General features: G+C 43.2%; 1 protein-coding gene and 1 long non-coding RNA gene across 4 annotated transcripts; both read right to left on the bottom strand.

Moving 5' to 3' along the window:
• Positions 1-4,475: 4,475 nt before the first annotated feature.
• LOC111249125 (carbonic anhydrase-related protein 10-like) lies at positions 4,476-8,630 on the bottom strand. 3 transcript variants are annotated; one of them, XM_086987761.1, is made up of 7 exons: positions 8,336-8,617; positions 8,026-8,226; positions 7,750-7,797; positions 7,196-7,620; positions 5,474-5,848; positions 4,806-5,043; positions 4,476-4,630 (listed from the first exon to the last, which is right to left on the bottom strand). In XM_086987761.1, exons 2-7 carry the CDS (start codon positions 8,168-8,170, stop codon positions 4,581-4,583), a joined length of 1,281 nt encoding a protein of 426 aa, XP_086843887.1. In that variant the 5' UTR covers positions 8,171-8,226; positions 8,336-8,617; the 3' UTR covers positions 4,476-4,580. The 3 variants fall into 3 exon arrangements, with proteins under 3 accessions (XP_086843887.1, XP_022658276.1, XP_022658275.1); XM_022802541.2 differs by having other exon boundaries at positions 8,026-8,130; positions 8,336-8,616; XM_022802540.2 differs by having other exon boundaries at positions 8,026-8,630.
• Positions 8,631-18,106: 9,476 nt separating this feature from the next.
• LOC147755860 (uncharacterized) lies at positions 18,107-25,653 on the bottom strand. Its single transcript, XR_015326888.1, has 2 exons — positions 19,133-25,653; positions 18,107-18,594 (listed from the first exon to the last, which is right to left on the bottom strand). It is a non-coding gene; the product is annotated as an uncharacterized LOC147755860 (long non-coding RNA).
• Between the last annotated feature and the right edge of the window lie 768 nt (positions 25,654-26,421).

Below are 26,421 nucleotides of genomic sequence, written 5' to 3'. Positions count from 1 at the left end.
ATGTCGTAGGACCGGCTAGACTTCGTGCAGATGGTTGCTATCGATTTTTTCATTAACGAACACCGTAATACCTGGTTAGTTTATTTGCTCAGAGTGGAGCTCTGTGGAAATGTTTCTTCTTTTTGTGCTGGCTAAACAATGCTCGGTTGACTTAGAGGTGCAAGAACAGAAATAACACACATTATATATGGAATGAGACATCCTTGAGTCACCGCTTCGTTGCGAACAGAAAGCTGGCAAAGCAGACGAGGTCGTCCCGGCAAAGTAGCAGCCATAAGCGGTAAAGGGCCTAGCAGGCCGTTAATACAGATGATCGAAACAGGGCAAACTTCTAGCTGTAGTTACCGAAGTTTTTTAACTTAGTTTATACAAACATATTTTGTCTTTGTATAGACTAGTCTGATTTCAGTTATGAGAGAGTTATGCATTCTTGGACGTAAATAGATAGTACGGTATGTTTGCCCACCAGTTTCCCTCTATAAAATATGGACAATAAAAATAACTTTGAAGCCCGCTGGACTCGTTTGTAACAGCGATAGATAGATAGACATATTGCCCGTTATTATATATATATATATATATATATATCGGCAGTCGATTACGATAGGATTCATCTATTTCCTTTCCTATCTATCTTCCGAACGTGAATAGCTAAAAGTAAACTTTCTTTCTGATTTTACACTGCCGATTAAAGTTTCAGGCTTCGATGATGTTTTTCAATGCAACGGCTTTGGCTAATTTGTATATTGTCCATTTGTTTGTCCAGTTTGTATAATTTACCACGTTACTAGGAAGGGTTAAAACTGTATATTTAAATATAGCAAAATACTAAATGTTGTACTGAACGGAAATGTATGATACCATAGAAATTTTACATTGGTTGAAAAAAGAATTTAACACTTTTCTCATGTATATACGTAAAAAAAGTATTTTTTTTAGTGACGCTCCATTGTTACGCTCGTGTTTACTTAAAAACTGCTCGTTGTGATTTGGTAAGTAATGTCAAAGTCATGTTCCCTCAGTACGAATCAACCATTGGCTGGGGCAAGCAAGAAGGAGCTCGGCGAGCGGCGACGAATCTTTTGCCGCTTCAATTGAAAATTTCCCTCGGGAAATAAGTTGTTGAACCAAACTCAAAGCGAAGCTCAATTTCTGCTTACGATTACATTTATTGATCCTTCTTCAACGAGAATCTTGTGTTATTACGCTAGCAAACAACTGTGTATTTGGCATATGAAAAATGAGTTTCAGACAAAGTTCTTTATAATGAGCTCTAAAAGCCGAAATTAAATCATTTACTTTCTTCGTTATTCCTATATGTACACTTTCTGTTCCTATTAGTACTGAGACTGTTGAACGCACCTTTCTTCATTAAGCGATCTCTTCAATGCGCCCGAAACTGTTTCATTTGTACAAAGACCCCCGAGATAAACGGGGAAATTCTAACATTACAGACGAAAACAGAACGTAATAGCTTTGAGCAGTCCTTTTGATATAAACGCTGGAACAACTACTGAAGACTTCCGCCATCGACGACAACGCCAGCTCAGAGCGACCCCAATGAGTACAACTTATTTTTTGTTATATCTCCACACGAGCTAACGACACTTGACCGAAAATTGATTGTATCTCGCTCGAAGTTCCTTGTTCGAGTATATGTAATCGAACTTCTAGACAGATACCAGTTCCCAAGTCGATGAATATAAACTCAAGTTCGAATGAGAAAAGTACCGAAGCGAGACTATACAAGTGAGAGCGGTTACAATCTTTTACTTGTCGTCTATAGCAACTTAAGCTTATTGTCGTATCGTCTAACTGTGAGAACGGTCAAAACTAGTTTTTCTATATCGCAGGTTGCAAGTCCGTTTCGAAGACGTCGCCACTGACAAATGGCCTGGCCAAAAGAATGAAGCTAAATTAAATCGAGTAAATAGCGCATCGGGTGATGCACACTCGTTGCTGACCGGGAAATCCTGGGGTCTAATAGAAGGGCGTGAATAGTAGTGTGAGTTGCCGTCGTTACTCAAACAAGAGGACTTTGACAACTCCATCTGGTTCATAATGGTCAAAGGTAACGTTTTCACGTGGAACATACTGTTTATACAATGAATCCGCATGCTGTGAGTGAAACGTACGAGCGTATCGTGCCCACCTTCACTGCTAACGTTTATGGATAGGACTAGTTTATGAATAGGAAGCTCATTTGAAACGTATACGCGGACATCTAAAGGCGAATCGATGCACGCATCGGAAATGTCTTACACACAAACACTGTATACAATCTACTGCATTGGATACCGGTTAAAGTGAGCTTCTTTAGCTGTGTCTTGATACTCGGTTCTCAGCTCTTTCTCACTTAAAAGTTGCTCTTTTTCGATGAAATAACACTCCATCGTTGTTCGAAGCTAATGCGTAAACGTGACAAAGGGTTCATAGCGCTATTCAGAGCCATGGCTCGTTACAGCTGTTGTCATTGACGTTGTTACTGGCAACATATATCCCGATCGTTGGTGGCCACATTATTGCGGTAATCGCTGATGAGGGTTTACGCGGTCATAATACTTATCATCGTTACCGGCAGTACCAGTAAGTAGCCAGTCTTAGAGCGCAAGCACCATGTCGCCGAAACAAATCAAGATTATTTAGGGCTAGGATTATAGAGCAGACGAACTATGCACGTCAGCTGCAAATGCCTAAAGCTTCTGCTAGTAAAGCTACGAACTGCAAGGAAAAAATCTAGCGACAGAACTAGGTGCGGAGAGACCAGGTAATGCTAGCGAATTCCACTAGAACGAGGAGCGGGGTTCGTGAGGGGATTAATTCTTCCGCAGCCGCCTACAGGTTACGCGACTCCCAAATGCAGCCGCAACGAGGGTACAGGCAACAAACAGCAGGAACAACGACGGACAAAGGCACAGATAATTAGTGTGTAGAAAGACGTCATTAGCGAACACGTCACATAAGAAGTTTGCCCTTACTTCTATCATTTGCGTTTTCAACGCACCTAACACGTGACAGCGAGAGGATTCTGAGGAAGAAATAGCATACGACGATCAAAAGTGAAAGCAAAATAGACTGGCCGCGAGGTGGGCAAAAATTGCGCACGGGATTACGCAGGTTGGAGTACGTTAGCATGTTAACTATTATAGATTCTGCCGTACTGAAATCACACAATAATAGAATTTAGTTTATAGAAAAACCCAATGACATTTGAGAAAGGCTAGGTTTCAGTACGTAATGCCCTCTAGGTTTGTGAATGATTCCTGTGAGCGACCTTAGCTCTCCCACCGTTATGGGCCGCACGCGCTTTTTAAGCATCCTTTATTTCCACACGAATAAATAAGTGAACGTGTATCTTCTCCTACTTGGGCTGTCGATTCTCGTAATTTTGTGACAACGGTTTCAAACACTTTACGCCCAACATGGTCTATAGCTAATGGCCTTCACTGCCGGCTTACCTTTAGCCCGCATGGTCTTTTCAGCATTTCTTCTTCGCGCTTCAGAATCTGCGTATTCCTGTTAGCCGCTAAAGTGCATCAAAAAGTCCACGCCCAGAGTAGCACACGGTCGGTCCATGTTACAAACAAAAAAAACTCTGCTAGCGGACACGGAGCAAGCACAAAGTAGAAATGCGTCTCCCCTTGTAGTCGTTCATTTTACGTCACGTAATTTCTGTTTGCAGGTTTGAAGAGTTCTCGATATAATATTGGCTAGTACTTGGATATTCGGACAAACCGGTCGCACGAATAGAAAGCTATATGATAGCATAAGTGCGGAATATCTGTACGATTCTCCAAAACAACTGATCAGCTGAAAGGACTTGCTTACTATTGTCAAAGTGCTAGAAAATTAGAAAGTTCAGAAGTTATACTTCATCACAATTCGTAGGTACCAGGCTATCCAAATAAAGAACCTAACAAATTATCTATCCATTGAATTAGTTTCGAAAACAGCGGAGCAAAGTTTATATCGGTTTGTAAAATGAAATTCTGCATAGAGAAACTTTTAAGCTTCAGCAATCTCCCTACCAAACTATTCAGTACTACCGTACTATTGCCTTTATTATACGTATTAGTAAACGTCAAATCAATTCGCAAAAACTTAGTAGCTATGTGTCGCATCGCAAAGTTTATCGTTATCAAGAACTTGTAACAAACCGAACACAGGTTTTCCTTTCGAAAAATCGTACTGCCAAGAAGACAGTGGCGTATGGCTGCGACGTTAACCGGCCACTGACCTGAAACCACTGATTCCATGAAGAAGTGTACCCCTCGTAGAGTACGATTCTTCATTTCATTTTCAAGTGTGGTCTAGGGTGGTCTAAAAATAGTAGTTGTCATACTAATAATGAAGGATAGCCTTATTAATACTTTCTATTCGTCATTGCCACAAGTCAGCTGTTCTGCTCGATCGGATTTTGTGTACGTTTCCTTCGAACAAATCACCACTTAACTTAATAAAAGTAACCCGCTTAGTTCATAATTAGTCTATTTGTGATTATTTATTTTAAACTCAAGGATTCATGTTTATGATTTACACATATGTTAAGTTTATCTCTTTGGTGTTCGATGGACCACTGTTTATCGCGAGTCCACAAAGTTCGGATTAATCGCCAGATGCTCTGATGATACTGAAAACGAATTGAGACACAGATAAAATATCGTCATAGTACGAAAAAACGTTCCACTGAAAAATGGTCACAGTCTTTGTTGCCATTATATAAAAGAAAAATAAATCCATCACAAAACATCACACATGCGATAACCTTATTGATGCTTAAGTAGTGCATAAAGCACACAACTTACCTTGATAGAACTTTTTCGTTTGCATAGAAGGACAGTGAGTTGTTACGGAGTTTTCCGAATCATCGGTATCGTCAAAGTTTGCTATACTCTCTCGATTCCTGTTACCACGATTCGGATAGAGGTCAATATTGGTTCTGATCTCTCTTTGATGTAAAGGCTGCGGCGGACGAAAGTTGTTTCCTAGAGGAGCCATTGGTGTTATTGGCTCACCTTGTTTAAGTTTACGCATTATTGCCAGCTGACGGAACACAAAGGGAAGGTAAACAGTTTATTCACTGAAGAAAAAGGTAGTTTTTAGACCAGATAGTTGCTGATCTACCTCCAAGTTATGTATTTTTTTCTCGTGAGACTCCTTTGCGCCACTGATAACCTAACTAATAAACTTCGTGCAAATTTTGTAATATTTACACTTGCCCATTGTGTCCAACCGATTTATTAGATGCAATAAAAATAATCACTAATGGACCACAATAGCAGATGAATATGCTCCTATTAACAGTCGAGAGTAGAGTTCGTGAAATTGACAGATAGATAGACGTGATAAAAGATTAAAAACGGATCAGTGAAAAAAAAATTGTCAAGCTATTAAATAAAAAAAAAAAAGAAGATATAGATTCACTATCTAGTAAGTACTGGACTAAGCTGAATTGCCGAAACGTTACGGGTACCTGTTGCGGCGACACGTACAACGGGCGATTGAGCAAAATCCAAGTGGCGGTCTCCTCGCAGCCAGGCGTCGTTAGAGATCCTTCGTATGTGATCAACGCTGATGTTTGAGGAAGCAGCTCATGAATGGACAACGCTTTGAGAGGGACGCTGTCTCCTTTGAATACGATATGCTGTAACTGATCTGTGAGCATCTTCAGCTCCAGATTTGGTTTTGATAATTTTGACTCCTTCAGGGAGCCCTGGCCACTTCTACTCGATATCTCTTTCGGTTTAGCCACTTTGATAAAGACTGATATGACAGCTATTCCGTAAGCTCGACTTCGGGCATCTGAGGTGTTCATGTAGAGCTCGCTATTGTACGCGTAGATCTGAACCTGAAAGATGCGTACATTATACTAAAAGGTAAGCTTTTTCGTGCAGCATTTTCAATTTATATCAGGTCATTTATTTCCGATGTACAAATGCTGAACGTAAAATATTGCTTCTTCATTCAAATGATCGGCTCGATGTTTGCATACAAAACAAGATTTTCGATAACCGTTTTGTATGAATTAGAAATAATTGCTAGATTGTCTTGCCGGAAAACTCATCTCGTTGTTTCATTGGTGAATAGATGGCCTTGTCCTAGGTCGCAGAAAGTCCAGTGATATTATATCGCATAGATAAGACGGCACTGGTGTTCGGCGAGAACTTGTGTGGTCACCAAATTCTTCCTTTGATAACTAACGCATTTCAAATGCGCAGCGGGTAGAATTGTGCCGTTGGGCGAGGTGAGCCAAAGAAAACTGTGAGGAGTTACACCTTCTCCTAAGAAGGCGTTGTACGCAGTTAATTCAGAGCACGTCATCGCAAATGACGTAGATGTTCTCATGTGCCTATATACGGACCTTTGTTGTTCAACGCTCCAATCAGGGTGAAATGTACCTTAATTTCGTAAGAACTAAGCACATGCAGCGGATGCATGATGCTTCGTACGGCTTATAGGTCTAAAGTTTTGGGCAGACTGAACCTTATAGGACCGAACGCCGAAGTGTTCGCGCTTCACGCGCTGGGTAGTACTACTACACGGCAAACCTACCTGCTACGGCCCATAAAGAGTCGAGGTGTTTTCTATGTCCAACGTGTCGTCAGCTATTACATTGGGGACCTTTTCTACGCGAATCCTTCATAGGCGCCTCAGGCGAAGAACCAACAAATCCGATTCAAGCCTTGCTATGGGATAACGCAAAGATCCTCGAGGATGCGACGTTTCTATCGTGCAATGTACGATCTTCGAAAGCACTAACCTCTCTTGCAGACTCTTTTTTTTGGGAAGAATTTAGTGGGTTCAATATTTGAATTTTAATTGCTACCAAAATAATATTCTTTGTTCAGTTTTTGTGAATAGTATCCCGTTTACATTGGCGACTGTGCTCTATCACAGCTATAAGTTGATATATTGGGAGAATATAGGACCCTATCGTATAGGTTACTAATATGGTTATCCAAAAAAAAAAAAAAAAAAAGAATATATAAATTACTTGTTTGTTGTTAATAAAAATGAATCAGAATCAAAACACATTGGAAGCTATAACATTTTGTGCGATGTTCAACGTACCCTATATACCGAGTACTCGAGAAAAAAGGAGATAGTGTGTACTCTTAGCATCCGATAGGTTTCTATGTACCTAAATGTTTCAGCTAATACACAACCCTATCGAAGGTCTCAGACTAAGGCTTACCTCAGCCGGGAAAGCAAATCCTGCAAGGAGATGTTCAGAGCCTTGATGGTCATGTCTTCCGAAATGAAGCTGAATTTCGTAGACTCGATACGAATATGATAATGGCCCGCCGCTAATATTAACCAAGGAAACAATGTCATTTTTGATTCCGCTCAGATGCTGTATATGTTCGACCATGTGACCAGAGGTCTCCGACTGCACGGCCAAATTGGCACTAGAAGAACCGTCTAGAGTGTCCAAACGAAACACGACACCTTGTCCAGTATTATGAAGGATTCCGCGCACTCGAGCCTTGCCGACCTGCAGGCCCTGCAGTTGGGGATCGAATAGAAGTCTCTGTGGCTCGATGTTAATTGGCGACTGTCGTCGACCTGTGCTACATAGGCCCCACAGTCCTGGGTTCAGTTTGCCCCAGAAATCCGGACCTAGAGAGTTAACCAGCGTGGTTTAATATACAGATATCATCCATTCTAATCACTAACATAATTCTGACTAATTCGACGGTGACTAAATATTGGTTTTACTAGAGAGAGTAACTTCCTGGGATTTCTTACCTGAAATGCCTTCGTACGTCCACCAGTCATTCCAGTTTGTCAGTGATTCTGAAATTCGTCGGATAATCAATTCTAAGCTAACTAAGCAACATAAAGCGGTTGAAACGACTATTCAATTAAAATGGCAGCGAGCTCGTTTTTACCTTAAAAAATTGCTCTGACCTAAAAAAAGTCCTAGCGTAAATCATATATATAAACACAAATTAACTTAACATCAACATACGATACCATAGATGTAGGCACGCTTGTAGCAAACAGCAAAATCAAGTGACTCACCGTGTGGACAGAGTGCAAGCAAGACGATTGTCCGAAGCTCCAACACTCTTCCCGCCGCTCCCATGCTGTCACATAATCTTAGTAATAACCGTTTGGTCCGCGATACTGCTCGCAAACGCAATGCAATATAATTAAGGTGAACCATCCCAGAGTCCTCTCATCCTGTGCATGACCATGGGCTATTATTCGATGACAACAGCCCTACAGTATTCAATGGTTCACTATTGTAGAACTCATTCTCTGAAAGCTTGCTTTATGTTCGATCACTCCTAAACTCTAACTGATGCTAGGAAATGGCACGCGATCTTACCCGTCAGAACTGTCTACGGTTGTTGCTGCTGTCTAGATGCTGCTGATCAGACAGCGTACGTGCATGGACGACGTTACGTGTGCAGGCGCCTACTCGCCAGAATAGCCTCGTTCTGAGCCCGCCTTGGCACGTTGTGCCCTCTCCCTCGGGAGGCGGGCCCTCTTCAGCCGATTGCCACGATGGCCATGTTCGTTTGCCGTACACAGCCTGCCATAACCTACGATGGCACGCGCGCCCAGCGATGGCACGCGCGCCCTGTGCGCGATGTGTGGTGGCCTTGCCAGTGAAATGCAGGCCATATACGCAGCCTACAGAATAAGCTCTACTATATAATAAACAGGAAAACAAAAGCGCCGATAGAAACAAATTCTTATCTACAGGCGAACATCTTATAGCAGGGTTCGAATAGTAGGTATGTATGAACCGAATATTAGATACACGGACATTTTTATTAAAAAAAAAAGAAATAAATAAATTGCGCTGTATTGAGTTAAATATAGATTTTTTCATATAATATAGATATAATAAATGTGTTCCTCCTTCCGGCCGGCCGCGTATATACAATACCCTCTTGCCGGCCGATCAACCATCAGTCTTTTGCGATCGAACCTTTGCTCGTTGCAAACTTAGCGGCCTGGGGTAAAATTCAAAGGTATATCGATTCGACGGGATTTTAATGCTAGTGTTGGAGAGCGTGGCACCTTTAAGGACGCATCGACAGTGTTCACGACACCAGACGGTGCGACGCATGGGAGTGTATTTATGTAGCACTAGCATGTTATGAGCTAGATATTGTCGCCTATTTTAAGGCTTTCGAGCTGATGAGGACGGGAGAGGAGACGTTCAAGGGGTTCATCAAGGTTAGATGAACTCTGATGGACGAGTTCGACGATCGTTCAATATAAAAAAAAAACAAGAGGAGTCGATTTCGTTTGCGAGCTTTGTCGCGGTGGTTAATCCAACCTTGTATGGTGCCTTGATCCAGGACGCCCGGCATTATACGTCGCAGAACCAGGAACTAGGAAAAGCCAACAATGATGGGTCTGTTCGGTCTGGCCTCACGCGCTGTCGTATCGACGCGTATTGGGACGGAACCAGTTTCGGGTTAAGTGCTAATGTACGTTGGCGCAAAGATACGGCGTGCGGAAGAGCCGTCTCGGCCAGGCTTCTGTCGATGCATGGTTGGAAAGCGGGCTGTTGAGCTTTGCTGTTGAGGTCGACGCCGGACAGCAACTACTAGCTGTCGCCAAGGGTGTGAATCAGGCGGAAAATCAGGGGGAACTAGATGATGGTATCAACAGTCGTTGCCAACTTGGATGGCCGTTCCTAACAAACGGCTTTGTTCTAGCAAAATATGAACCAATTGGTACATTATAGTGTGCGCTGAGCCGTTCTCGTTTCATTCTGGGCAACGAAGGCCATTTGGTATCTTCGAAGTCGTCAGAGTGACTAGTCATCACGGTCACGTTAGCGAAATGCACGGTTCAGGTAGATGGGATCGCGTACGTATATACTACAAGAATTTTTGTGACCCCATATATCATGGAATTATTAAGCTGGAAGCAGCATGTAAAGTCTCCGTTGCCAATCTTGAACGACGAAAGGTACCAGGCTAGGCTGAGCTTAAGACTTGTGGGCTAGTAAGAGAAAGTCAGCTCAAAGTGCGCTATTTATTAGGTCAGGAGTCTTTGATACGTTCCTCTTGTTACCCCACGCGTACCATTCGCTGGGTCGGATGTCTTCGACATGCCCCTGCGTTTATCAACGAAAACATTCAAATTACATACCGGAAACAGCCTAAATCGGTGCGACCGGAAGCACCGGATGAGACTGTTACGTGATGGGTTCAGACTTCTAGTCGGGAAGCAGGGAAAACGATCTGAAACGAACTTTGTCAGTTATACTGTACCCATCGGTGACCATCCTCCCCTGTACCTACATCCGCGGAGAGTCGCATCAACGCAACGGGTTTGCATGATAACGTGATCAAGCTCTTTCTTGTCTAATCCATAGACCTCTGCGGTCTTCCCACTAAGGAAAGGAGAAATTCAGGTATTTCCTACCTTGAAGCTGGCGAATGGCTCTTGGCAGACACCCACGGCACCCATGAGAGTAAACCGTAGGTTGTACTTCAGAGGGTCTAGATCAATCCAACCGAATGCATTTCGGGTCGGCCAATGCCCCGGCCGGTTGATAAATCGAGTATCAGGTAAACCGTATGGCCCTGATCTACCTCGATGGCCTAACGGTATTATCTCAGAGGTTCGAGAAGAATCTATACCATGTCCGGGAAGTACACTCTGTCCTCAGTGCCGCTAGTTGAAAGGAGCTGAAGTGTTCATTCGGTAGACGAAAGACAGTATTCACGAACATAGGGTTTTGCCGCTGGAGATCTTTACTGATACAGCGAAGATCGCGGCGACAGACGCCCTAACATCACCTACTACTGCTTGTAAGTTACGAAGCTTACTAGCGCTGTAGTCTCATCGCTACCGGTTCGTATGGAACTTCGCCAAGGTCGCAAAACCGCCGCAGTGTTGTTGTAATGTTGTCATGTAATCATAATTTTAATAAAGGAGACGTTCCCTTCGCGTGGGCTGCGCTTCAGCAGGAAACATTTTTCACTTTGAAGGGGCCCTGATGAGTGAACCCATATTGCAGCATTTTTGAAAAACTTATCAATCGCAGAAACGCAGACTGTGGCTACACTCCGTAGGGGATCAGCACGTAACGGTGATGGCCCTGGATTCCTTAGCGAGTCCACCCTGGGCCCCGATGGTGACAATACCCTAGAGAAATGGCCAGGCCGTCTTGCCGTCGGAGGATGGAAGGGCCAGTCGACTTTTATTTTGGGGAGCCATGATGATACCATTCCGGGCTGCAGAATCTCCGGCCGATTCTCCCCAGATTGACCAGGCCGGCAACATTTGCTCTCTTCCATCAAGGCCGTTCGAGCTTAACAAGGATTGCATACTGATGTCTTATTACTTCTCGAAGAGAGCTGTCTCAGCGAGAATGCACGAGCAAGCCTGCAGTCGTGGCATTGGCAAGCAAAAACCGAATTACGAGCGTCGTCCTTCCCAGACGTCCGTAGAGCCGCCGACGCCCTCTTTTGCAAAAATAGACTATGATTTTACGAATCCGCTGCACGTCCGAGAAGGTGCTTTTATTCATGCTACTGAGTGTAGAATATTGCGCTCATTTCGTTCTCCGTTTTCTGGCTCGCTGCGCGTCAGCCCTGGCCGTAGTAAAAGCCCCCCATTGCACTCTGGCACCCGTACGGGGCCATAGATGAGGTTGTAACAAAAAACGCCAGCTACTTTTGGGGGCTAGCGCACACTACATATGCTCCACCATTCACCATATAAAAACCGGTGTAGCCTACCTCCAGGTGAGTGAACTGGTGGAGTGAACTATCCAAATGGTTACGGAGCGCCTCTCCTCGTATCTGCTAGAATCGTTCGGTTTTTCCGTTTCCTCCATGCTTCTTTCAGTCGCTTTCGTGCTAAACACTACGGTCAGCAAGGTCTCAGGCGCAACGCCATTCAAATTACCTTGTGGGTCCAAGACCGTGCTGTTGTTGCAAAAAGTGTTGTCGGGGGTCTAGCCAGCCCAAGAGCCTGGTTGTTCAATATTCGAGCTGCCAATATTTGCCCACGCCCGGCTTTGCCGATAAAGCCGGTCTCCGAAAAGACAACCACCCGGCGTCGGGCGCTCTGGCCAGGGTAGTCCATCCTTCTGCGTTTTCCACAGTAGCACCCCGCACGTCGCGAAAGTTGTTGCCCAGGCCTAAGTCAGGGTGGGGTGATGAGAGACGGGTCGCACATTCGCGTGCGTATCATTCACGCGGGTTACGTCATCAACATGTCACCGCCAATGTACGGAATCTTTGTTGGAAAAATTACACGTGGAATGCAAGTACCCCGTCGTTCGGCACAGACGAGCGAAGCAGACGTATATATTACATAAATACAAACGGAACGTAGTTATATATACTTTTCTGTCGCCGAATCGTCAGTTTCCAGCGGTTGGACCCTGTCATTTCTCTTATATATCTCGCGTTTTGTTTTGGATTTGCATCCATTTGAATCCTTATAGCATAACGGACAGCGGCGACAGGGAATGCGCGAAGCTATTTTTCCATTCTAAAGTGACTTTTAATAGTAGTCGCGTGAGGTATGCCGTGAGATTATGTCAGATGTCGCTATCTGCATGTGTTGTCACAGGCATACCGTGTTCGAAAAGGCGTACTTGTCACGCACAGCATGCCTGCTCACAGTTTAAAGCTCTCCAACAGCGTGATATTTTCGACGCAAAAATACCGCGTCCTACATGCAGTGTCTGATCATTTAGAAGGAGGTAGAATCGTGGCTACTGAGTACCTGCCGTAAAGCGTTTTCGGAGCATAGTTTGATGACCACCGAGTATGCAGAGCAGAATCAGACGCATTCACGATCATAACACGAGTTGTTTAGCTTATATGCACGACTGTGGCTTGGCGTTACTAGATCCTACATTTTCACTTTGGTTGTGGGCGTAGGCCGGACACTGTTGGGTGGTTGCTTTGCTGGTAGTTGAATAGATTCAGACATTTCTCGTCGAGTAATGTCCATCGATTTTGCCATATTACCTTTACATGTTCAGACATCTTTTATAAACTTCCTATAAACGGCACAAACGATAAAATCAGTCTTGATTTGAGGCAGGCGTCTTTACTCACGTCGTTTATAGTATACGCATCGTGTGCTACATTATCTCACATTTTCAATGTAGCTCCAGTTACACAGGCATATATTGTTTATTATTATTAAATAGGCGAACAAACTTCTTCTTATTATCTATACTATTTACTTACCATTGTACAAATCGAATCAAATAAAGTTCTATTGCTGCTGTTACTGTTAGCCTATCTATCTATAGCCGATCGGGGCAGAACCTAATGCCATGGAACAAGTAAACATGGCTGCTGCAAAGAGTGACGACTAGATTGACTCAACGTGAACAAGAGGACGAGGTTGATGATAAAAGAAGCAGGAGGAGATTCAATTAATTAGCCCCTTCTCCTCGCCCCCGTTTCCCTGTGACCAATGTCCGGCAGTAGCACAACTATGTCTGTTCGGCTATTCATCGTCCCAGCTCACCCGCCTGGCCGTCAGCCGTAGCAGCAGCGCGCCCTGTACAGCTTGTTGCTGGGCGACAGTGCGATGTTTACAGAACGCCTGCCGCCGACTTGGCATTTGCCACTTCCCGGCCTGAATCCTCGCTTTTCTTCTCGACCCCCCTCCACTCCGTGGCGCGTTCCCCCAATTGACGGGGGGGACAAAGCAATGGCCGTCGTCGTCCTACTACCCCTTCTCGTCTCAAGCGAGCCTCGATGTTTGCGCTGGGTTGCCTCGTTGCTTGAACTCGGTCAGCGGAAGGAAAGGAAAGGAAGACGCGTCAACTGGGTCGTGCTTGCAGTGGACAAATAGAACCAATTAACACGCGCAGCAGAATTGTCAGTCGACATTAGTTATATATTAACCTTTCGTAAATGAGCAAAACAGCATACGCTAATGTTACATGGCTATCGAGCAAGTGACTTAGAAGTTGCGAGCAGTGCTGTGATTGCTGACGAATAGTTACAAATCTGCCACAAACATCTGTAGCTGAACGAAGTAAAATAAGAACAAAAAAAAAAATATAGCCATGCCGATTATTGTTGCTGTAGGTAGAGTCATTTTGGGTTGAGCCAATAAATCGGCGTGATTTGCTAAGCACCGGCAAACGACGACAAACTTTCATAAGAAATTCTTCCAAAAGAGCGTTCGTATGGCTCGAACGGAATTGCGGGCAAGTCTTGCTTTATAAGTTTAGAATTGAAAGGCTTTCGTCTGTAGATTCTGTAAGTGTTCCTATTCTTCGACTAGAGTAGGATCTCATCCAAGTTGTCCTGACCTAAAGGGATCGTCCCTTTTGAGCGTCAACGAAGAAACAGCGCGTCGCGGTAGTGGGTCTTTCTTAGCGGTCGGGGGACTGGGAACCGAAAGGGGGATGACGGCTGGTGCAAACCCATTAGGTTAAACTTTGAACTCTATTTGGTCACGATTCGTTCATAACGATCACCGTTCTGCTCTATCGAATGGATATACGAATTATCGGAATATCGGTTTCGGATATTCGATAGCGAGAATTATTGGCTTATTAAATGTGCATAGCGTTGACGCTATCTGCATCATCGTTTTTAACAATAGCATCGAACACACTGTTTAGTAATTCGTAATAGTCTGTGCGTACCATAGAGTAACTAACTCCTTTGTTACTGATCGCCGTAGATCTTTGCTCTTCATGCTTCAGACGTCGAGGGATTCTCAGAATTAGTTCAATATCGAAACTAGGCAGTAACACCTAGCCACTGCTATTTCGTGGAGTACGCATACGTAACATTACTTTCTGCGGCCGTTTGTCTTCAGTATGTTGTCTGTATGAGTTGTCAGAAGACTATGCAGAAGCATGGCAACGGATTCAGTATAAAATCCGCGTGAATGATGAGATCATATCACCTAGAAGGAAGATTATGTACTAAACATGTTAACTCATCTATATATATAACGCAATCAGAATGTGACACATTGTAGCACATGTGAGATTTTAAATATTCTAGTAACAAAAGAGTATTAATGAATCAAATCGCAGATAGATGTGTTCATAGAAATCATCTCGAGCTCTAGGCTATGTCCTCAAAGTAGAGCCGTAAGATCGCATACATAATTCAGATGCTACCTAAGATATTCATAGTACTGGCTCGTTATTGCTAGCCTATCCATAAATCGGTTATTGGTCCACTTATATCATATTCGTTCGAATAAAAAAGAACCCTATTTAGCGAAACCGTGAGCGGAGAAGCAGCATATGTAAATAGGGTAAAATAACACAGTATTTCCACGTGAACCAGCGCTTTTTGTGCTTGTGGAAGCATATACCTATAGATATTTCTTCAAGTCAACAATCACCTATTAACCCCACAAGGTCTGGGCCTATACTTCAGCTGACCAAAGGTGACAACAAAAGAACCGGATAGGAAATGTCTTGTTGCTCAACTGTCACGTCCAAAATTAACGATACGATTGACAGCTTCTTTATCTTATATTGAATTATAGGACTTCGAAACGTTTTGTCTGTAGGTCGCATCCGACCAAACGGAAAAAGCGTTCAACCGAGCACCTTCTGTCTCGGAAACATGAATGACGCAATTGACTTAAATGACCAATGCGGTATCCTTAAGTGTGTTTCAATGTTTTTCGTGTCGATTCCTCTTCGCAGTCGCACGAGGTAGTTCGATCTGGCTAAATGATATTGCGGTAAGAATTCGTATGAAAATGTTCCGGGTGAAGCCAACCGAGTCAGGTCCAACGAAGACACTCAATCATGTTTGTCCGTGATTCAAATACTATATCCTCAAGGAATGGTTCTATACCACATACTGTCAAAGGCGAACAATCTTCGAGACTGGGTGACTCAGATGCTGACAGTGAAAATGAGCTCGACAGGGGCTAGAAGGTTGACTAATTTATAGAACTAAATAATATATAGATCTAATTCATAGACCCCGCCACAGTCCACTCTCACATTGATGTAGAGCTTCGTCGACGACATTAGAAGTAAATTTTTGCATCGGACTCATCAGTGTCTCTGTTCCGATGGTTCAATAGAGTCACCGTGGGCTAAAGTCACTTCGCCAAATGTTCAAAACTACTCTCTTTTCCTTGCGACCAATCGTACAACAACTACGGAGGCGATCCGGTACGGAAATAAAACGATACATCGCGGCATAAATACAGGGTGGTACACGCTGTTTTGCTAACAACGAAATGCGAGGGGCGAACAGCTGCGGTGTTTACGCGATTTTCAGAATACGGAGCACCAACGAAACCTGTAAATTTATCTTTCAGTCGTTGTCAGTGTCACCCTCGTTGAAGACAACATATTCAGAGTTCAAAGTATGTTTATATAGTCAATATGGTGACGGCTGAGAGAAGACGCAGAGGAAAAACTCAAGAGTGCGAGGCAATATATGTAACGAACGGTGGACATGTGCTCAGGGTACATGCCGTGAAAGTTTCCAAGCGTTTCCAATAAGAGACCTCCCTCTAGGCTGCTGCATCTTCTGTAGATATACGTCCTGAAACAGGTGCAAAGCATCTATCTTTGAAAAAATCGTTGCTTAAATGAATTGTGCATTAGACTGAGGTTGGTGACTTGTTGCAGGCTGTCTTCGAATTCTCAATAGACCACTAGTCTGAATAAATATTCAATTTAAGGTTGACAGTGGTAGGGCCCATCAGCCGCCGCCGCCGCCGCCGTCGCCGCCGCCGCCGCCGCCGCCGCCGCCGCCTATACCATTCAAGAACGACGCCCAGCGGCACCTGGCGTATAAGCTAGTGCAGAACAACAAGGCCAAATTTAGCGAATCCGTAAAACCCAAACATGCTCAAATACATATATGTATATATATATATATATATACATACACCTGAAGGCTTCATGAAACAACTCACAAAATTTTTAGATGATATTAGCCATAAGCTACTGATTGTTAGTGTTCCTTGCGAAATAAACATCATCATCACGGTCTGTTTATTCGTGTTTGACAAGTAGATGTTAAGCCCAAAATCATCGGGTGCTTTACAGTTGTCCGCGCACTGTTTCGTACTTAAAAATCAGATAGATGATGTCAATATACCGTGCTGATCCTACCTAGCATCGTTTGTAAAGGGTGCAAAATTTGCTGAGCAGCATTTCAAGCTTGGCGGGCGCGCGACGAAGGGCGCTACTACTTTTGTGAATGGCAGATTGGAGCACGTAGTGATTGTCTTTTTAAGCGGCCCAACGAAGCTACCACTCGGTGGAAAAATGCCGTAGCGAATAGTCAGACTCGGGCCGTCAAACTTCTGGAAATGAACGGCGTCATTTAGGACGACAAAGAGCTTTTTCAGCATACGCCAGTGACGGTTAATGGGTACATGGCAGATCGGTGTCGTAGAACTTTTCAACGAATGCAATTTGCTCTGCCACCGCAAGAGTTTTCTCGCGAATCGTCTGCTCGTTCGACAAACTTCCGCTTAACACTGGTTAAAGCAGGTATTACTAGAAGAATTAGCCCAATTGACTTGCCAAGATCAACATTTGAAAGCCCACGTTGGTCGCACCGTGCACACAAAAACAATTTGAAACGAAGAGAATTCTATCGATAGTAATTCTAACGGATAAATGCTGCTTATAAAGTCCCAATTTAAGCGCCATACAACGATAGTAGGATAGGGAGTCTATAACGAACACAAACCTAACTTTGGGTTTGGAGCGAGCAGAGAGGGCCGATTAGTTTATTATTCTAGGAAACTCACATTTTCCGGAGAGTGCCAATAGGATTCCTTTCGAAATTACCAACAATCTAGCAACGACTAGAATGAGGCGAAAAAAATAATTAGAAATACTGTCCAGCTTTCTATATTAGATGGGAAAATACAAAGGATCTGTCCTTTTATATCCTCCATATGTCCTCCTCCAAGTATACGATCACTGCACGTACGATCAAGGGAAGGCAAACAACAATCAACTGCTACGCATCTATAATTACGAAACCTTTATTACTACGCAGACACACAAGGGTATACGTCCTACAGAATAGAATCTACCGATTTAAATAGTGGGTGTACATGTAGTGTATGCGAGCATGTATTTGTAATAATCGTCTTTCTTCCCTTTTAACACCTAAAAAACAATCCCAATATAGTCCGTAATAAAACATTTTTTATTAGTATAATAGTGTTTCCGGTGGTACTATGGCTAACTTTAGCCGCCCATATATGATACGTACAACAATTGATGTAGTTTTCAATTGTCTTCCTGCTGTTAGACACTGTCGAGCACTGAGTGTCCTCTCTGGTAATAATTACATGAATCAAGTTCTTACCTAGACCTATTTCTGTTAGAAGACAATACAAGTGATTATGATTATGGTTTTAATTTTGTACCAATGTCCAGCTCCTGTCCTATTATGACATATTGGAAACATTCCTATGCCTCACAACCACAAGCGTTTAAATACTTGACGGTAACATCAATAGACTTGGCACTCAAAAGAGAATCGGGTCTTCTTTCCATCCGTATTTTTCTACTCATCTCCTTCTTCAGGTTGCTTCTTACTTGTTTACTTAAGGTTCTGTCCTCGAGGCACCACACATGGCCACGTTTGGATGGTAACGATTCTATGCCATTTCCTGTTGTAAAGAATCAAATTTGAGGTGAAATAGCAGTTTACCTGCTGCATAACGAAGGCCTTTAATTTGATGAAACCTTTATCTGCTGTCAACTGCCGTCTATTGATGCATCGGGAACTGGTTGTGGGGGATCATTTGAAATAGAGAACTTGTTGGCCAAATTCTAGAAAGCTAGCTAAATCAGAGAAACGACGTCGATAAGTTTCCCACAACAATTGAACACATAGCGACATCCCTATTAGAGAATCGCTCTACACTTTTAACCGGTGACCTTAATTTAATTTTTAGAAAAAATTTCTTGGCCAATTTGTTCGATTGTTTTGATCATATTTGTGCTCGACGATGTGACTTTTTCCACACCTTCAGTGCATCATTGCTCTCAGTCGGTGTACGCTGGATCTAAGGTATCGGTCCTTTCTAACACGGCCCAAACTTTCTCGGAACTTAATGCATTAGCCTATGAAAAATACCATAACTTTCTGATAGGAAAGCATACAAAGCCTTTACTCGTTTATATCAAATTAAGCGGTCCATTTACCTCTCTTACGTTTGTCACCGTTCTTCCCTTTGGAGATGTTCCTCCTGGATCATGACGTAACTGCCTTTAATGAACGCTCCACGTTGAGTATCACTGTAAGCCTCCAAAATTGTTCTATGAAATAGAATCGCTGTTAACAAAGTCCAATATTTTAATGGTAATGGAATAAAAAAAAAAGTTCGTACAGCCACATTTCATTAAAATTCAAACCTGGCAGGAGCAGTAACAGCTCTGCCGGAGATGGCTGATTGAAAGGAAAAAAGTTTCTTCTTGTAGCAATAATGGCCCTCCTTTACCTTTTCCCCCCATATCGCAGAGAAATTTGCCACTGCTAACTTTGCTAGCGTTGTTTTCAGATGAAGTACATTTTGCCAACAGATGCTCAGACTGACGCCAGAACTGCAATTCCCGCGAATGCTCTCTTTTATTCAAATATCAGTGCAGCTAAAATAGTTAAAGTATGTAAAACTCGTTAAGCAGATTACGTACTGAGATAAAGAGTCGTCGCATTTGCTACGTACCCTTGTCGCTTAAATACGCATTTAACTTGTTTACGTGCACTGTCGTTCTTTGTTCAGTATAAGCCTGCTTTGGTAGCCTTTATCTAGAAAGGCAAAAGGCTATAAAATAATTTAAGCCTTTATCGTCCAATAGTCATAATGCATTTCCCTTATCAATTACTTGGCCATTTAAACCTCGTTTGTCCTTAGCAAGACGACCTTTGTTCTGGTTATTGCACCGGGAAAGGAGACCGGTTGTGATTTAGCGGCTTGCCCAACATGTTGTAATATGTCAGAATGCAACGTTAGCTACATTTCTTGATGCTGCTTATGCTTTCGACTATTTTGGGCTTGGAATACTTATAAATATTCTTTCTCACAAGGGAACTATGGAGAACTCAATGCTGGTAATGGTTCTGCAGATAGATCTTTTTCATCATGTTAACATAGGGAGGTACAGCTACCCAAAAAGGCGCGTCAGTCAGGGAACAGTTCTAGGCCCACCTGAGTTCATCTCTATTTAAACAATTTCGGGACACTTTCTTTCTTTCTTTCTACTGAAATTCTGACCACATGCCTGAAAACTAGCACATCACTATCTCGAGTGAGATGCAAATGACCGAATCTTATATTGCTCTTAGAGGCCACGTAAATCTTTCTCCTGCTTTGCAGGATACTCTGGTCTCTGCGCTGCATTCGTAACGTATTTACCTTTGATAATGGAAAATCTCCTGTAACCAGGATTAGCTGGTTATTACTATAACCGATGTATTCCATCGAGATATGTATTTGCATTGTTCAACTAATCTAATGTAGGGTATTTTTTTTTTAATTTTTCCACAAGGATATCATGTTAAACTCCTTGTATCATTACGCCAACTTAGGAAAATACTGTCTTAGATCGTTTTTGCATACTGCGCATGTTCGTAGCATATTGGGGCTACATATTGATTTAATAAGCTTTTTGAAGGTGTCCTTATATTTCAAGTATTTTAGTGTTCCGAAATTTCAACCTACTTTTTGGCTGTTCCCTGTTTTTAACTATGTTCTTATCTTCAATTGCCCGATTGTTTCTGCCTATTTTGAATGAGCCCAACGCCTCTACGAAGCATCCGACATACGGCGCAGGCCAGCGCGGGACTACATCAGTCGGATCATTCCACATTTTCGCCATTGACCGTCCTGAACAGCACCCCGCTAACGATCGTTGGCGTGTAAGAGTTTAGTACAGATATTCTCGCTCGCACAACGCTGCCAGTTGAAGCAAAATGTGGTGCTCCATTTCAATGGTACCATGTGGCTGCGTGTAACACTATGTGTAATTCCACGCATGGAGAAAGCCGCGGGTGGCGATAGGTGAATTTGCGTCAGGCGACGCAATGGAGCAGTAGAGCGTGCGAAAAGCTGGAACCCCCGCTACGGTGACGGGGTAATTTGCAGCCAACGACGTATGCAAATACCTCGCCTCGCGAAGACCACAGCGGAGGTTCTATCTACCGTAAATCACAACACGGCTTTCTCGTCGAGAAGAAGATAGCGTTGTATGTGTATAGCCAGATGCCGGGTTAGTGAAAGATCACGACGTAGATGCAGGTGACACTAACTAATCAGTAATACCCATCTAAACCCGAGCCCTTTAAAAAAACTGAGCAAAAACAATGTGAAAAACGAGGTATCCAGCCATTACATTTAACCCGTTACTGCCTTAATATACGACCTACGTTAATTTATCTTGCTAAATCTAGTTGTTTTTAACTTGTGTACGGCTGTTCGATATGGAGAGGAGGGTAGCAACTTCCCGCACTTCATAGGTAGATTGCTATTGCGTTATCGGCCGGACACATTTGATCGAACTTTAACTGATCGAGACTGTAAACAAAATAGAGATCCTAACCAGCTGAGCAAAAGATTGTGCTCGGGCTATGAATACTGATATAGCGAGTGAACTCGGTGGGTCAACGCCAGTCTGCCTATAGTCACGTATATGTTTTGATGGCTGTATATTGAAATTGATGCTAATACTTCCCAAATGCTAGCTTCGTTTATTCATCGATCACAAAGACGACGACGACGCTTCCCTCACATTGATTGTGACACCCTCCCATGGAGTAAAAAATTCGAGGACGCCACTACCAGCTGTAGAACGTATTTGTGCAGTGCTGCTGTCCGATTGTTCCACAGATGGAGTGTGGGTCCTTCGGACTATTAAGCAAGGCGCATACACTATACTGCTATCACAGGCGATACATCATTTCTTTGTCCGCATGATCCTTGTCCTTATCATAAAAAGTACGGTAACGTATTTCTGCACATTGCAAAATAAGAAAACAGCAAATACGCGATGATAAATATACGCGCGTAGAAAACTGCCATTAATCTAATTTTGCATCCATGCCTGCTGGCGAGAAGTCTAAGTCAAGTAAGCAGTATTGGTGGAAAATCAGCAGAGTTTTGTGGATGGATATGGTAGTTATTTCTGAATTCGCAGCAATAGCCGTTCCGTGTTCTAATATACTTTGGATTTTCAATGGTAATTGAAGCTCGTCAATCATCCACTGTGTGCCAACGCGTTGCTGGATTCAACAGCTCAGTACGAACAGGAAGTCGTTTTGGCCAAGAACTTTTCAAGCAAAGAACTGACAGCTGCAGATCAGTTATGACACGGCTGGCAGCGGACGGCTGTTCTGGGCCGATCTGCCGCTGCTGTTGTTGTTGTTGCTGCTGCTGCTGCTGCGACTGCTACTGCTGCTGCTAATTCCGGATAGAAGCACTGGTAAGTCGAGTATGGCACCGTGCGTCCGGGGCCATCTGACGTACGCGCAGACATTGGGCAGATGGTCACCTTGGACTACCTGAGAAACGGACACTAATCACAGTGTTCAACCTGATGAAGGTGGAGAGACGCCAGCTGCGAACATGGGAGCTAGCCGAACCGGGACTCTGTGAGAGGTTCTCTGTCGGCGAGTGGCGTTGAATGGCGCATAAGCGGGTTGGAAGGAGGCGGCTCGTTATTCACGAAAAGTTTTAGGCTGGCCCAGATAGTTTCCTAGGTTCTGTGGGACCGTTTCGTCGTTAGCTAGAAGTTATCTAGCGACACGAACGAATGACAACAGGGACAGGATCCGACGACAAGCTAACTGCCGCTACTTCACTATGTAACCCGAAGTTCAGATTTCCGAAACGATGTAAAAGGCTATCATATCTAATTGGTGTCAATATATAGAGTATTTCATTGTTTGATATAATATTGTCTACATTGGTAACGCGCAGTTTGTCTTGACAGCGGACGGTTGCAGTAGTTTCGTCGACATTTTCCGGTACGTATATTATGTGTAATACATAATTACTAAAGTGATGGGAGCTTCGGCTGCATAGCCATTCAGTGGAGACTGCATCGCACTTCTTTAATTCAGCCACCCAACTTTCCGGCTACAGCGTCATTGACACAATGGTTGTGGAAAAATCTGAGAACAGACGGTCTCGTCTCTCAGTTGTGCGACAATCAGCATACCTACAGGCAGCAGATGACTCCGAGCTACCTCGTTAAGGCACTGAAGTTGACACGAGTGATGATCTCGCAAGCCATAAACCGGCGTTTCTGCCAAACTTTGTCCCTCTTATATAGATTCACCCTTTTCGGTAAACGCAGCCGAAACGAAAGCAAAAACGGCATAACGTATTCTACATCACGCTAACTGTACTTCCGATTCAAAATTTCTGCTTTCTAAAAACTACTTACACCTAAATCGTTACACGGCAAGGAGAAAGCGAGCTGATCATATTTTGCCTTTCTGTCGGTCTCAAAAAATCTAAAATTTTAATATATTCAAACTTTAAATCAAGGTTCCCTTGCTAGAAGACGAAAAAAAAATTAGATGAACATGATACTTTTGAGAAAAGTCGGGTTTATGCCAGAGCAAAAAGGTAAAAACCTTTTTCCTCAGTGCCGCGGTTCGCTACCGCGTAGATCTAGTACTGACTGCTGGTCGGTCTTACTACTTTTAATAATCGGTAAGTAAGTAAAGAAAACGCTTAAAACGAAAGGAGCATTTTCTAGCGAAAATTTATATATGCACAGAATCAGCAAGCCAATCGGGTATCTTAACTGTCATATAGCCAAACAAATAGAAGTTAGCACAGTAATATATTTGGTCCTTTCTATTATGAATATTAATTGTTTTATTTTATTTTTATAAATTTATTTTATTAGCGACGCTAGACAACGGAGGAAAAATTCTTCTTCCTTATTCATATTAATAGCAACCTCACGCAAGCCGCAACTCCCGCTTCAAACGGCCACCGTGAAGCCCGCGAAACCTACTCTCCAGTGTTCTTCGAGCAATACGTCATAGAATGAAAAAAGTAATAAAGTGGGACATATTGTCGACAATGGTCGAATTACGCATCAAGTACGAAATGTCAGCTTTTCAGCGAAAATCAAAGATAGCTCACACACAGTGCCCCATTGACGAAACAGCCCAGCTAGGAAAACAAATCGCCCTCCTCAGTTTTGAGTATGATAATCTAAATAAGCTCTTTTTTTGACTGTGTCGTATTTTAGGCCGTGTAGTGACAGACGAATGCGGTTGCCAAAGCATAACAACAGCTGAGAGGCAGCAAAAATCAGAGTTGGTCAGTAGCAAACGACGCTAAAGATGATTGGTGGGAAGATCGCCGAGCTTCGTCGAACGGAGTAGAACCTGTTGGTGGAAAAGGTCAAATCAGAATAACCCCCGGTTACATTGTCGATACGAGCTTACACAAGTGCAGCAGAAGCTTACTTTATGCAAAATTGCTCGTTTTATGACAGCGCTAACGGAGACCGCAAGGTATCCTAAAGCGCAGATTAGCTAGATGAGTTCGACTCTGTGCTATGAGTTCGGAAATATAAAAAGGATACTGTATATAGAATTATTACGGTATACAGTATTCGAACGCAAGAGCTTTTAGAACGAGCGGGCAATAACGAACGAGCAGTTACTCATATTGTATATGACGGTGGCGACATGTTGGCCCACGCGTTCAACCGCCGCTCTATGCGGCCTGTGATGAATCCTATATGACTGAATTGTGCTCCGCGTGCGAAGTTAGCGGAAAACATTTGTAAATGGGTTGGGTTTGTTGTTCAGGCATTTACTAGAAACGTATTCATAAGAACTGGTGACCAAGATCACCTTGCGAGCCATCGTTCACACCGCGAAATAAATCTATCTGCCCTTTTAGTAATATGGAAAAACACAGTGAACGATGTATCACGAGGCATGAACTTAGAAAAACCGCGAGCAATTGCATCGCATTGGCCGCTTGATAACAATAGATACAGTTAATACTTAGGTTAAACACCGGCTTGTCTAGTTCTGCCAATGTGTTAGCAAGAAAAGTTTAGCGCCAATGGTCGTATTTTGTCGTAAGATCACATTTAAATATTGTCACATCACACTCGAATCTTTAGAAATTGTCATAGAAATACCGTTAAAGGCTGTTGTTAAAAGCGCAATCGTACCTGATATTCTCGTAGTAAATGTTTGTTCCACTTTAGCTTTTCAAGAGTATTCAATGAAAGCAGATCGTACGAAATACGGAACTTGCTTGTAAAGTCAAGACAAGTAAGCGTAGTCATTTTGCACGCCCGGTCGTCAACGATAGGAGTGAAGACCTGCTGGGTGCCGCTCAAGAATTGCCATGAGCGAGCGTCGGACATCCGAGCGAGTGTCTCAGAGCAATATTTCACTCCCGTGACAGCGTGGCCTGCCCAAATCCCGTATTGATCAATCAACTTCAGCCTGGTCCGGGCACAGCAGTCACAGGCTTGCCTTGCAATAACAAAGATCGTCTCATTTTGTCTTGATAGAAGCTATTCAACTGTAGAATACAACAACGCTCGTCGAGGAAAAATGTACTTCCTCATCAGCTCATCTTTGTACCAAACAGCTGCAGGAGCACTTGTACTAAGTATCTTCAACGCATCACGATAGTGCAACCGCGACCTTTGTATTATAGTCTCAGATTCGCGTCACATATCTACACGCCGTGAGCCTGGCAGCGGGAAAGAGGTTGAACTTACCGTTTAGGTTTGTCTCTGTTGGAAAGTGTGTGCTACGCGTCGAAAGGAAACATAGTAACACAGGCGTGTTTGTCAACAACAATTTCAGGACTATTTCGATTAAGGTGTCAGAGTACTTTTGTTTGCATAGATAAAGGGATCGTTGTATTTAACAAATATCTGTGACTAATTGCCGTCTTGCAAGGCTGGAGAAATATAACGAACACACTTCAATGGAGCCGACCAAATTTTCCGCGCGAAATTTTCTGAACTGATTAACAAGTTCCAGATTTAAGGCCTTGAATTTACGTATCAACAGGAAATCTATTGTGTTCAATAGGGAGTTCATAAGCTTATAGGGAAAACTGTCGTATAACAATCAAAACGTCGCATGTATGTGTTGTCGGCAAGACTTAAAGCAGCAACCCTTGCCTTGTTGCCTATTTTCTCTTGACAAGCCTAGCAGTGTTTTCACCAACAATCGGCTAGCGATGTCTTGAATATATTTAATGTTTTTACATTGCTTCCTTGCTGGGGGTCCTTAGGCGGTCCAAGGTTTACACGAACATAAGAGTCAGCTTCACTTTAAGATAGTGGAATAATTGCAAGGGGCAGCGTGTCAACGGTGATGTAGGCACTACCTTATTGAAACAAGCGTGCGGAAATCAACATAGACTTTTTCAAAATGGCTAATTGACAATTAACACCTGCTGCAAGGTCATAGGGCGTGCAGCACATGACAGGTC

The sequence above is a fragment of the Varroa destructor genome, unplaced genomic scaffold (assembly GCF_002443255.2).
Source record: "Varroa destructor unplaced genomic scaffold, Vdes_3.0 BEIS01000004.1, whole genome shotgun sequence".
In the NCBI taxonomy this organism is placed as follows: domain Eukaryota; kingdom Metazoa; phylum Arthropoda; class Arachnida; order Mesostigmata; family Varroidae; genus Varroa; species Varroa destructor.
The sequence above is the reverse complement of the archived record's forward strand: the minus strand, read 5'-3'. Positions and strand labels throughout refer to the sequence as shown.